This window comes from Fusarium subglutinans, assembly GCF_013396075.1.
Source record: "Fusarium subglutinans strain NRRL 66333 chromosome Unknown NRRL66333_c0000005, whole genome shotgun sequence".
In the NCBI taxonomy this organism is placed as follows: Eukaryota; Fungi; Ascomycota; class Sordariomycetes; order Hypocreales; family Nectriaceae; genus Fusarium; species Fusarium subglutinans.
In genome coordinates this window covers 507,199-518,714 of record NW_023502068.1, presented here as the reverse complement: position 1 = coordinate 518,714, position 11,516 = coordinate 507,199, and the positions used below count along the sequence as shown (strand labels likewise).

General features: G+C 50.2%; 4 protein-coding genes across 4 annotated transcripts; 2 read left to right on the top strand and 2 right to left on the bottom strand.

The window, feature by feature from the left end:
• Positions 1 to 1,980: 1,980 nt before the first annotated feature.
• Positions 1,981 to 2,371, bottom strand: FSUBG_1206 (uncharacterized protein; the record flags this gene model as incomplete). The annotated part of the gene is made up of 2 exons (XM_036676810.1): positions 1,981 to 2,301; positions 2,354 to 2,371. 2 exons carry the CDS (start codon positions 2,369 to 2,371, stop codon positions 1,981 to 1,983), a joined length of 339 nt encoding a protein of 112 aa, XP_036543374.1.
• Positions 2,372 to 2,677: 306 nt separating this feature from the next.
• FSUBG_1205 (fruit fly brahma transcriptional activator) lies at positions 2,678 to 3,808 on the top strand (the record flags this gene model as incomplete). The annotated part of the gene is made up of 3 exons (XM_036676799.1): positions 2,678 to 2,725; positions 2,781 to 2,853; positions 2,901 to 3,808. The coding sequence occupies 3 exons, from the start codon at positions 2,678 to 2,680 to the stop codon at positions 3,806 to 3,808; spliced, it is 1,029 nt and encodes a 342-aa protein (XP_036543373.1).
• A 1,222-nt stretch (positions 3,809 to 5,030) lies between these two features.
• FSUBG_1204 (ATP-dependent RNA helicase) lies at positions 5,031 to 7,362 on the top strand (the record flags this gene model as incomplete). The annotated part of the gene is made up of 6 exons (XM_036676788.1): positions 5,031 to 5,113; positions 5,320 to 5,634; positions 5,684 to 5,877; positions 5,927 to 6,364; positions 6,417 to 6,908; positions 6,956 to 7,362. The coding sequence occupies 6 exons, from the start codon at positions 5,031 to 5,033 to the stop codon at positions 7,360 to 7,362; spliced, it is 1,929 nt and encodes a 642-aa protein (XP_036543372.1).
• A 573-nt stretch (positions 7,363 to 7,935) lies between these two features.
• Positions 7,936 to 10,750, bottom strand: FSUBG_1203 (phosphoenolpyruvate carboxykinase; the record flags this gene model as incomplete). Its single annotated transcript, XM_036676777.1, has 6 exons — positions 7,936 to 9,279; positions 9,965 to 9,998; positions 10,088 to 10,254; positions 10,312 to 10,387; positions 10,449 to 10,497; positions 10,651 to 10,750. The coding sequence occupies 6 exons, from the start codon at positions 10,748 to 10,750 to the stop codon at positions 7,936 to 7,938; spliced, it is 1,770 nt and encodes a 589-aa protein (XP_036543371.1).
• Positions 10,751 to 11,516: the final 766 nt, after the last annotated feature.

Genomic DNA, 11,516 nt, shown 5'->3' with positions numbered 1-11,516 from the left:
TAATATGGGTAAGACGGAAGATCTGCGATTCGAATCGATGTGAGTAGATACAGATCCGAATTCAATATGGAAGCCGGCATAACACCCAGGACCCGGTCTATATACATACTGTATGGTACAGTACAGCACGCTCCATTCTTACAGAGCAGCGGAGTGCGGAATACCCAATGATTAGAACAGAAGTTTCAAAGGCCCCCGGCATACGTGGGCAAGCATTGATCCTTGCAAGAGAAGGTGGACGCAATCTATCAATCATGCCAGAGTTTGTCTGCCGTACGAATGCTGGCAAACATCAAATTAGACTCACTAGTGTGTGTTACATAGGAAACATGCTAAGAAAGTAATGCTCAGCGGCAGCCCTTGTGATGTGCGTCAAGACCCGACTATAGAGCTCATTATGTAACAAGCTAGGTAGGTCGGTAGGTATATGAACTGCTACGGTCGATGCTATCGTAGAATGGCAGCACTGTACTGTACCCGACCAGGGTTCATTTCCTGTCATCCGGAGGGAGGCCATTTTAGCCTCAAGCTCGAGAATCCTGATGCTGGAAGTTGCGGGAGTTTGTGGGCCTCTCTGGCGGAAGCCAATGTATAAAAGTGGAGGGAGTAAGACGACGTGTTTCGAAACCGCCGTTGCGAGAAGCGAACCAGGGAGAATTCGCCGCTTCGGCAAAGACCTGGCATCGTAAAGCGAAAGTCACAAGGTGTATGTAAATAATAAGCCTTCCAAGGTGAACAAACGGTCAAGTCGGAAATCCCTCGTTAGTTTCGGAATGTTATCTTGCCGAAAATAGTACAAATCATACCGGAACTTTAGATCGATATCGCGCTCGGTCAGCAACATTAGTTCTGACAATCTGAGACCTGGGACTTTTTGGGATCAGACATATGATCGATACTTGACGTGTTTGCCTTTGGTCATGTATCAGATCAGCTCTGCAGTCCTTGCATACAACCTTCTTCCAAATCAGAGTATGTAACCCTGATTGTTGAGCGTTTTCGTTATCCGCATACGGATACTGGTCAAGGATAAGGACGTGCACCCGTAGGTATTTTGTACGTGCGTTCTGTCTTGCCTGCGCTGCCCCGTATGAACCTTGTTCGGTACTGACCAAGCAGAAGAAGCTCACATTCGCAACTTTGTCCGTTACAAGTTTGGACCGGGAATGCTGCTCAATTGTGTTGGTAGCCGATATCTACGTGTGATCCTCAATTGTCATGACCACCATGAGGCCTTTCCGTACGCTTTTCCAACGGCTCCTAGCGTTTCCACTCCGGCCACCACCATTCTCGTCGTCAATGGGGCCCTTGTGAAACAAGGGGCGCAATCCAACTGTAATTGTTCGGCCCATTAAATCTTCGAAACACGCGGCTACTTACAGCTGCGGTTTTATTTGCCTTTCCCATCCCAATTCTTTATGCCGGACATTGGGCATCGTGCGGACCCCGTGATAGTCCCGTAGTGACGGGAAGCACAGTAAAAGGAAATCGCGTAACGGGATAGCCGCGAGGGCGCAGATTCCAGCCCTTTTGACCCATGTTAATATGCTTCTCTTGTTCTTTCTTCCCTTTGAGGCATGGCAGAGGTGCCTGCGCTTGCCCTACCCCATGTGTTTCAATCGTAATTTCGTTCAAGATGTCTTGCCTTACTCAAGACCATCCCGAATGCAACACACCAGTAATAATTCCTGCATCTTGTCGATTCCACGGCCCGCCACACTCCCAGTTGATCAGTCGATGAAACAGAACATTTTTCTCGAATCGATGCAAACCGCTCCCCTAGCCCTTCAGCGGAAGTCGGTAAGTGGGAGATCTGGGACGCCCAGACATTGGTAAGACTTAGATAAGCGTGTTTCGTAGCTCAAGCTGGAGGCGTGTCATGCACAACCACAAGTAAATACTTGGGATCGGGTACAATGACCAATTCTTGCTTCCTTGTTCGTAAGCGGAGAAGCTTCAGCTCATCCTGCTGATTGTTAGCTATGATCCTGTGACGCCTATGATGATCCTCACTTCACTATCCAGCTCCTGAACCAAGCTTCCGGAGCTATTCACATAGTTCCAGACGATCGCGGCGAATTGCTCGACTCCTTTCGTTTCGCTCTCCTCTAGTGCAGGACCTTCATTGGAAAATGATGTTGCAGTAGATGTGGTTCGCGTCTTAGAGGTCTGGAGAGCATCGATTTGGCCGCTGGTTTTCAGGATAGCGCCGGTGGTTCGGTCAAGAATGATGCTGGCTTTAACACCAGGCTTCTTTGACAATCGGCCGAGCTTCTCCTCAAGGGCATCAGGGCCATTAGCCTGTCCATTTATTAGCTTCGCAAAATACCTCAAGACTCTTTTAGCAGCATACCAGTGAAGATTCAGTCATTCTGCTATAGTAGCTGAATATGGCGATGTACGATACCGCTGGTTGTCGCCGATGTATTATACTAGCGTGGTCGGGCCTTGCGTTAAGGTGACGCCGCGGGGCATGGTGGAGGTTCTGCCATCCGACACCGCCAAAATTTTAGAACCCCAACAGGGAAAGTAGATCTTATCAGTTGAAGATCAAAGAATCCAAACCTCAGTACTTCGATAACAAAGACTATCTTGGGATTGGCCTGACATTGTACGGTATCCGAACTTCACTCATTGCTTTTATACATCTGTTTAGTTGTCTCGATAAACCGACACCATGGGCTCCAGCAACAAGAAGAAGCGCGAGAAGCAAAAGGACTTCCAGGTATGATTTTAATCACTACAGAATTGTTGAAATGCAACTCACCAACAAGAGGTAGAAACCCAAGTTCAAGGTGGGAAAGGATAAGCCAAAATCCTCCAATTTCACAGATACAAGTTTCAAGTCAAAGGGTGAGGAGATTTGGGTGTGTTTCCCTTCAATTACTGATGGGTCATAGCTATTGTGATGGGGCATCAGTCACTCTCAACAGTCGCACCTGATGTCGTTCAACAATTCAAACATAGTCTCTCACTCGCCTCTTCTTCAAAATCGGACAAACAAAGACGAGAAGCATTGGCCTATCTTACTTCACAGCTTTCAGCAGAACCCCCTGTCAATCCTGTGGGAACACATGCGGTTCTCGCCAAGCTGCTTCCACTCATATCAGATAGTTCGACGCCAGTTCGAAGTCAACTACTGAAGCTTTTCAGAGAGCTACCTGCCGAAGAGGTGAGACACAGCGTGGAGCAAGCCATCATGTTTATCCGGGCGGGTATGACACACCTCTCGGCGGACATCAGCAATGATTCTCTTGGTGTAATGGAATGGATCTTGGAGGTTGCAGAGAACGACTTGATCGTGTGTCCTGGAGGTTGGGTGAAGACCCTAAACAGTTTCTGTGCCATGATGGGGTGGGCATTGACAACTTCAAAAGCCGGATGGTCTTCTGGCTCAAGATCCGGTTTGCGGGCAAAAGATGCTTCGACATATGCCCGACAAATCACCATGCTATCACGGTTTCTGGAGGCTGGTCTTCGGCCTGAAGCTGCAATTCCCGAGGACGAGTCAGAGATATGGGACAACTTATATCGAATCCCACAAGACTCGAATGCATTTGAATATCTTAACCTTTATGGTACTCGACGAGACGAAGAGAGGGAAATGTATCCCAGTCGGGATGCCAGGCAACGAGTATTTGAGCGAAGGTTCTTGGAAGCAGTGCTGAAAGGTGCAGACCAAGCAAAAAAGGAGGGTGGTGCTACTGGTCGAGCGGCAGCTGGCCTTGATAAGGTTCTTCAAGACGGAATGGGCGAATATGAAAGTTCGACGGCAATGGATACCCAGGATCTTTTGAGCCTCTGGTGAAGAGTTCATGCTGATCTCATAATAAGATTTATCGCTCTGTTGCGTGGAAATAGTCGCCCACCCTGTCCGAGCTTAGCGTTGTTATAAGTAACAACTTTTGTGTGATCATGACGAGCAAGGCTTGTCTCCATTGAGCTGTGTAGCTGTGTAACTTGCGACAGTACCAAGATCCGGATCCCTTGTTTGTCATGAACACATCTGGGCCAATCAAGGAATATCGAAACGGGTTACTACATCCCTGAGGTACCTTAGTAACTAAGGTAGGGTATTGTTTGGTGTTTGAGGGTTCAGGCCCAAACCTATTAAATTCCTTCCACTTTGAAGCTGTGACAATCTTATGGAAATAAAATCATCATTGTCTAGCTCCGTAGCTCTGCAGTTTACTAGAACCCTAATCATACAACATGCCAGCGCTTCCAGGCTGTGATGGTATTATCTGAACTGTAATGTAAGTATAGACAACAAAGGCAGACCTCATTGTAAGCATTCCCATGGCAGATATGCAGAGCAAAGTCACAATCACCAAAACAACATAAACAGCCATTAATTTTACTAGCAATATATCAGGCGAATGTGACAATCCATCAATGTTATTCCTCAATTCGGCAAACGTCAATCTGCAACTTGACACTAGAGCTTTATAGATTTTGAACCAACTCCAAACTGTGAAATAGCAAGAGTGAACACTCACAGAATGGCACTTCTCCGTATTCACTCACCAGGAACAATCCCTACTGCTTCCATTGGGGCATGAGCCTCCAATCTTAGTAGGTGCAGCTTCCATTTGTTGTGTTGATTGCAGGAAGTAAGGCAAAGTTCGCAATGGCAGTGGCAGCCGGCCGGCAAGCTGCTACCCTCTGACACACGGGCACCTGCCTCGAACGGTAAACAAGAAGCAATTCGTCCCTGCAGGCACTCGCATGCCTTAATCCTGCGAAGCCTGTGATTCACAGCGGGCACAGTCGGTGCAGGAAGAAGTACAAATAGCCACTCCTCAACCTCTCTTCTCTTCTCTTCTCTTCTCTTCTTTCTCCCCCTTCCTTCTTCACATCTGCATTTCGACTTCACTTTCAGTCTGCTCAACTTCTCGCCTGAGAAGAGTCAGATATTCCTTTTCTTCTTCGACTATAACATTAAGAGAGCTGCAAAGAGTTGCAGTCTCTATTGTGTTGTCAGGAAGTTGTTACCTGGTATGTTTCTCTTGTTTACCCCATCTCCAGTCATGTTTTGGGCCATCTCTTCTCTTCTCCTCACGCCTATTTCGCCTTTCGCCTTTCGCCTTTCGCCTTTCGCCTTTCACCTTTCGTATCTACTTCTCGCATTACGCGCGATTCCTCAACTCGTATTGGAACTTAGCTGATCTTCCTTCTTAAAGCACGCTACTTCTCTTTGGTTTCGGCCTGCCTCTCTCGTTTCGAGACTTTCCAACTCCCAAGTCAGTCCTTTAATTCTCATTCTCTGTTCCGCAGGTTCCATTATCTATGAACATCCATCTAACTATACACCCACAGAAACACCACCATGGCGGACACTTTCGGTACCGCTGCCATGAGCGAAGCGCTCCCTAGCGTTGATCAGAAGGACCAATCCGCAACTCCCGGCACTCAGGGATACGATGCGTCACAGGGCAAATGGACTGAGCCCCAGGCAATCGATTATACGTCCATGACTGCCGGTGGTGGTGATCAGCAGTGGGGTTGTAACGCCCGTGCCTATGCCTGGCAGGATGAGTATGGTGATGTCGGCCCAAAGTATCCTGAGCTCGAGCTCGAATTGTTTGGAGATCCCACTACTCGCCACGACCGAGTTGGACTCGACTTCTCTCAGTAAGTTGATACATGCTCCTGGATTACCTGTCATCTAACCTTGTCATAGAATTCAGAGCATTGAGGTTCAGCAGGAGGGTCCTACCAAAATCGATCCCATCGGCTCCTTCAAGGATGCTGGCGTTCATCCCGCCATGCTCGAGAACATCGAGTTTTGTGGCTTTGAGAACCCGACGCCTATTCAAAAGTTTACTATTCCATCTATCTTGATGGGACACGATGTCATTGGCATCGCTCAAACAGGTATGTTTGACTCCTGAGATGCTTACCGGCATCACTAATTTGCATTTAGGATCCGGCAAAACTGCTGCGTACCTCATCCCCATTCTCAGCAAGCTCATGGGCAAGGCCAAGAAGCTTGCTGCGTATCGTCCCAACCCCTTGACGTTCCGCGAGGGTCTCGACGAGGTAATTGCTGAGCCGCTTGTGCTCATTGTGGTCCCCACTCGTGAACTGGCGGTTCAAATCTTCAATGAAGCTCGTAAGCTTTGTTATCGCACCATGCTCCGTCCCGGTGTCGTTTACGGGGGCGTTCCTGTAAAGGAGCAGACCTATCTTCTGCAGAAAGGATGCGATGTCCTGATCGGAACACCTGGGCGCCTGGTGGACTTTATCCAACGCCCTAATGTCTTGACCCTGCGGCGCCTGCGCTACACGGTGATTGATGAGGCTGACGAACTCCTGAATGACGACTGGTCCGAGGAGCTTAGCCCAATCTTGTCCGGTGGTGGTAAGCATAGCCATATACCTACGCAGACGACCAGAAACTAATCATTTAACAGAACAGGATGAGGGCAACGTCAAATACAGCCTTTTCTCTGCCACGTTCCCCAAGGCCGCCCGTGATCTGGCAAAGGATTATCTCGCGGCATCTCATGTCCGCTTCCGTGTTGGCCGTGCCGGAAGCACAACTTCCAACATCAAGCAGATTGTTCTGCAGGTCGAAGCCCCCCAGAAGAAGGAGCTTTTGGTTAAGCTGCTTGAGGAAATGCATGGCATTCGCACCATCATTTTCGTGAACAGTCGCCAGGCTGCAGACAACTTGGACGATTTTCTTTTTAACATGCATTTGCCGGTCACATCGATGCACGGTGATCGGACCCAGCAGGAGCGAGAGGCCGCGATGCGGGCTTTCCGCTCTGGACAGGCTCCAATTCTCATTGCTACCGGAGTGACTGCCCGTGGCATTGACGTGCAGAATGTCCTGCATGTCATCAACTACGACATGCCATCCATCGACTACGGCGGCATTGAGGAGTACACTCATCGGATCGGTAAGATTCTTCTCTTCTATCTGGGACTCCCTGACTAACATGACTAGGCCGAACTGGTCGCATCGGCCATCGCGGTGTGGCCACGTCTTTTCTTTCTGAGCGTGATGAGCCGATGGCCAGTGTTCTCACCCGAACACTCCTGGAGACTAATCAGGAAATCCCCGACTTCCTCCAGCAGTATGTTCCCGAAGGTGAAGCTCGCAACAATTTGAAGTTTGAGGCAGACTCTGACTTCGACCCCAACGATTACGCTGGGGCTGGTGACGCTGGCGGCGCCTGGGGAGAGGATGCTGGCAACAATGCTGGCGATGCCCCTGGCGGGGATGCTTGGGGTGGTGGCGGTGATGACGGCAACGTTGGCGGCGGGGATGCTTGGGGTGCGGACGACGGCGTTAAGGCTGGTGCTGGGGATGCCTGGGGTGCTGACACTGCCACTCCCGTTGCCGCTTGGTAAATTCGACCATTCTTGAGCGGATAGCTGGTCAAGCTATGAATGAACATGTCATCGACTTCATCGAACATGCGATTTTAGGACAGGGTGAGCACAGCTTGCAGTTGCTGGAGCTGAGAGGAAGCATTGTTGACAGGATGTTGCGACGGATCTGATTGTTCTAGGAGATCTCCTAGGTACCTAGATAGATGCACAGAATTTCGCTGAATGGTATCTTCGTGCTTTATCTATGCCTTTGCCCACATTGAATGTGTTTTGTTTCGCCTTCACTGGCAGTGGTGAATATAAGAATGTTTATCATCTGAAGTCGCCGGGTCACACGCAAAATAGACGTCAGAAATCAGTGGTAAATACTTTTCTATTGCAGAAATCGTAAAGCTTTGTTCATGCTCACATTACACACAATCTCGTGCTATATAAGAAATCCTTGGACAAAAAAAGATGAGGGCAGCCGGTTGATGGCCGCCATGTAATGACGCCGGTCCCAGATGATAAACAGTTGCTCGAATTTGTCATGACCAATCGCAAAAAAAATCGCTTTCCTTTTTCTTCTTTTCCCCCTTATTCTTCCTCTTTTCAGACAACGGGACCAGCCTTGACAACGTCCTCAGTGGCCTCGCTCTCGTATTTGGTGAAGTTCTCGCGGAAGAGCTTGCCCAACTTGACAACCTCGGTCTTGAAGCTATCCTCGCCAGCGGTCCAGGCCTTGGAGGGGTTGAGGAGCTCTGAGGGGACGTTAGGGCAGGTCTTGGGAACCTGGAGGTTGAAGACCTCATAGTTCTCATACTCGACGTTGGCAAGATCGCCAGAGTGGATGGCATCGAGAATGGCACGAGTGTACTTGAGGGGGCATCGCTTGCCACCCTGAGCAAAACCGGCACCAACCCAGCCTGTGTTGAGGAGCCATGCGTTGGCCTTGTGAGTCTCAATCTTGTCGGCAAGCATCTTGGCGTACTTCATGGGATGCAGAGCAAGGAAGGGCTGGGCGAAGCAGCTGGAGAAGGTAGCCTGGGGCTCGGTGACGCCGTCCTCAGTACCGGCCATCTTGGAGGTGTAACCAGAGATGAAGTGGAACATAGTCTGGTTGCGGTCGAGCTTGGAGATAGGGGGCAGGACACCGCGGGCGTCGCATGTGAGGAGGATGATGTTGGAGGGGGAGTTGGGAGACAGGCAAGGAATCTTGGCGTTGGAGATGTACTCGATGGGGTAGGCACATCGGGTGTTCTCAGTGAGGGTGGCATCGTCGTAGTCGACGTCACGGGTGAGAGGGTCGAAGACGACGTTCTCGAGGACGGAACCGTATCGGATAGCGCCAAAGATATCGGGCTCCTTCTCGGCGGACAGGCCAATGGTCTTTGCGTAGCAACCTCCCTCAATGTTGAAGACACCATTGTCGGACCAGCAGTGCTCGTCGTCACCAATGAGAGCTCGGTTGGGGTCGGCGGAGAGAGTGGTCTTGCCAGTTCCAGAGAGACCGAAGAAGAGTGTGACATCGCCATTCTTGCCCTCGTTGGCAGAGGAGTGGAGGGTGAGGACGTTGTGCTTGATAGGCATCTCGTAGAAGAGGACAGTGAAGACTCCTTTTTTCATTTCACCAGCGTATTCAGTACCGAGGATGACCATCTCCTTCTGCTCGAAGTTGATGGCGACGGAGGTACCAGAGGTCATACCCTCGGTGTATCTGTTGGCGGGGAACTTGCCAGCATTGTAGATAGTGTAGTCGGGGTGGAAGTCCTTGAGCTCCTCCCGTGAAGGTCGGATAAGCATGTTTCGCATGAAGAGAGCATGGTAGGCACGGGCGCAGATAACTCGAACTCGGATGCGGTACTTCTCGTCCCAGCCGGCGAAACCATCGATGACATAGATTCGGCTTCGTGTGTTGAGGTAATCGACAGCACGTTCTCGGTTGATCTTCCAGACCTGCAGTGATAATATTGTCAGTCATTGATTCTAAAAGATGAAGCTGTGCAATGAGATCATGCACGGGAATGTGACAAACGGCAGCCTATCCAGAAATGGTAAAGGACATCCGTGTCGGGAAAAATCGTGGACGGTGAGAAAAGAGGGGCGGGACTTGGTGTCTCGGTCTGAAGCCGTGAGCAATTGCCAGAGGGGAAGGTGAGCGTGTGAGGACTTTGCGGGGTCAAGGCCTAGCGATTGCCGATCCCATGACACCCTCCCTCAACTTCTCTAGACCCTCCCCGGAAAGACCAGGGGAACAAGCGAACCGGGTCCAATAGCGCTAGGCCAATGAACCACTAGACAAGCCCTCGGCCAAACATCTACCAACCAGCGACCAGACAATTGGGTAAGAGAATAAGCACCAGTGGACAAGCCATCAAAACCATGACGCTCGTGCTCCGGGTATCCTCGGGGGAAAGCCAATTGAAGTCGCTGGAATGGAGATGCTCTTCCGGCGCGGGTCTCGACGTTTTGTTTTGGTTCGCTCGTCTTGGTTATGGGCGTAAAGCTCGTGATGTAGGCAGATTTTCTCGTGTTCCCAAGGCTGGGAAACAAGAGTCAAGATGCCACGCCGCAGGCAAGTAGTCACAAACGATCCGATCGTATAGAATGTATCAAAGGAAATTGCCGATTTGATTCTTACCTCAGGAGTCATGGGCTTGTTGACAGGTCCCCACCTATTGTTCTCTTGTTAGTTTGTCTGCTCATGACGATTCATTTGCGCAACAGACGAAACTCTGTTGCCGCTATTCGGGTTATCGCTTACCAGATATTGTCCTTGGAGGAAGCCTCCTCGACAATTCGCTTGTCAAGGGGAGATCGACCAGTCTTGGCACCAGAGTAGGCAGTCAGGGCACCGCTGGAGGTGATAGCGGTACCGGTCTCGTAGACAAGGGCATCCTCGTAGAGGGCAGCGACTGAAGGGTTGGGAATCTGAGAAATCACATGTCAGTGACAGTCCATTTCACTGTTGACTGGAGAGCTTCTTACAATGGCGACACGATCATAATCGATGTGAGCCTTGTCGTGGAGCTCCTGTTCCAGCTCGGTATGCTCCTGGTGAGGACTGTAAAGCCCGTGTTAGTGAAACCGTCCGTGTGACTGATCAAGTACCATGAGGAACGTACGTAACACCGGTAGGGTGGAGAGAAGTTTTGTTAACGTTGTTGGGAAGCACTGCGATTAAGTCAGTAATGATTTTTTGAGACTCGTGCAACGGTAGCCGTTTTGTTTGGTGCTCCGCCATAGAGAGTGAGTGGGAAGTAGGTGTGTGAGGGTATCATGACAAGACAGGTGAACTGTCAATGGAGGGACAAAGTCGAGACTTACTCTTGAATAAACCGGTTCCTGGAGCCTTGATCTGTGTGCTTGGACCTTTGAGAAGTTGATTTGAATAGAGAGAAGCACTTCTTTTGACGGGGTCATTCATGGCTTTTATAAAAGCTTCACGAGCAGCTCGAGAATTGGTAGTGTACGCCCTGGGGTGTGAGGTTCGCGGTGTGCTCCTCCACAAGATAGATAGCGTCCGCTTGCCGGGGTCAGACCCGAGGATGGATATGGACGGGGACGGATGGGGATTGAGGCTGTGACTGGCAGAGACAAGCGCGTAGTGGAGCCGGCGAGGCGTTGCAGGTGATGGGCACGATATTATCCCGGAAGAGACCTCTTGGTCTTGGTACAAGGTGACGGGATAGGACACCTGGGCCTTGGCCTGGGCTTGAATTTGGGGCCGTACCCGAAGACACGATCTGGAAGCCAGCTCTAATGATGGGATATTGCGGGACGGAGGGGGTCACGAAACGTAACCCAACCCCGGTCTTTGCAAGCTCTTGGAACAATGAGCAAAGCGTCAAGGTTTTGGCGGGGAAGACTAAAGACTAAGGCCCAAATCCAGGAAGATGCCGGAAGACAACAACGACGATAGCAGTGGTCAAGGTGTTCAATAACGGGGGGGGGGAATAACCAAAACAACTGAGTACCTAGCCAAAAAGAAAGAAAGAAATGGACGAAAGGATCCAATCCTTGGTTGGATCTGCTGGCCTCGATGTGGATGTGGATGATGCCGTGCGGATAGCGCCTTTACTTCTAGACGTATCGAATTGACGTTGTGGTGACGGCAAGATACGGTACGGTACGGTGCGGTAGGATTACTGTGTTTCCCCAAGACGGCTGATCTCTTTTCCTTCAGGCGGTGG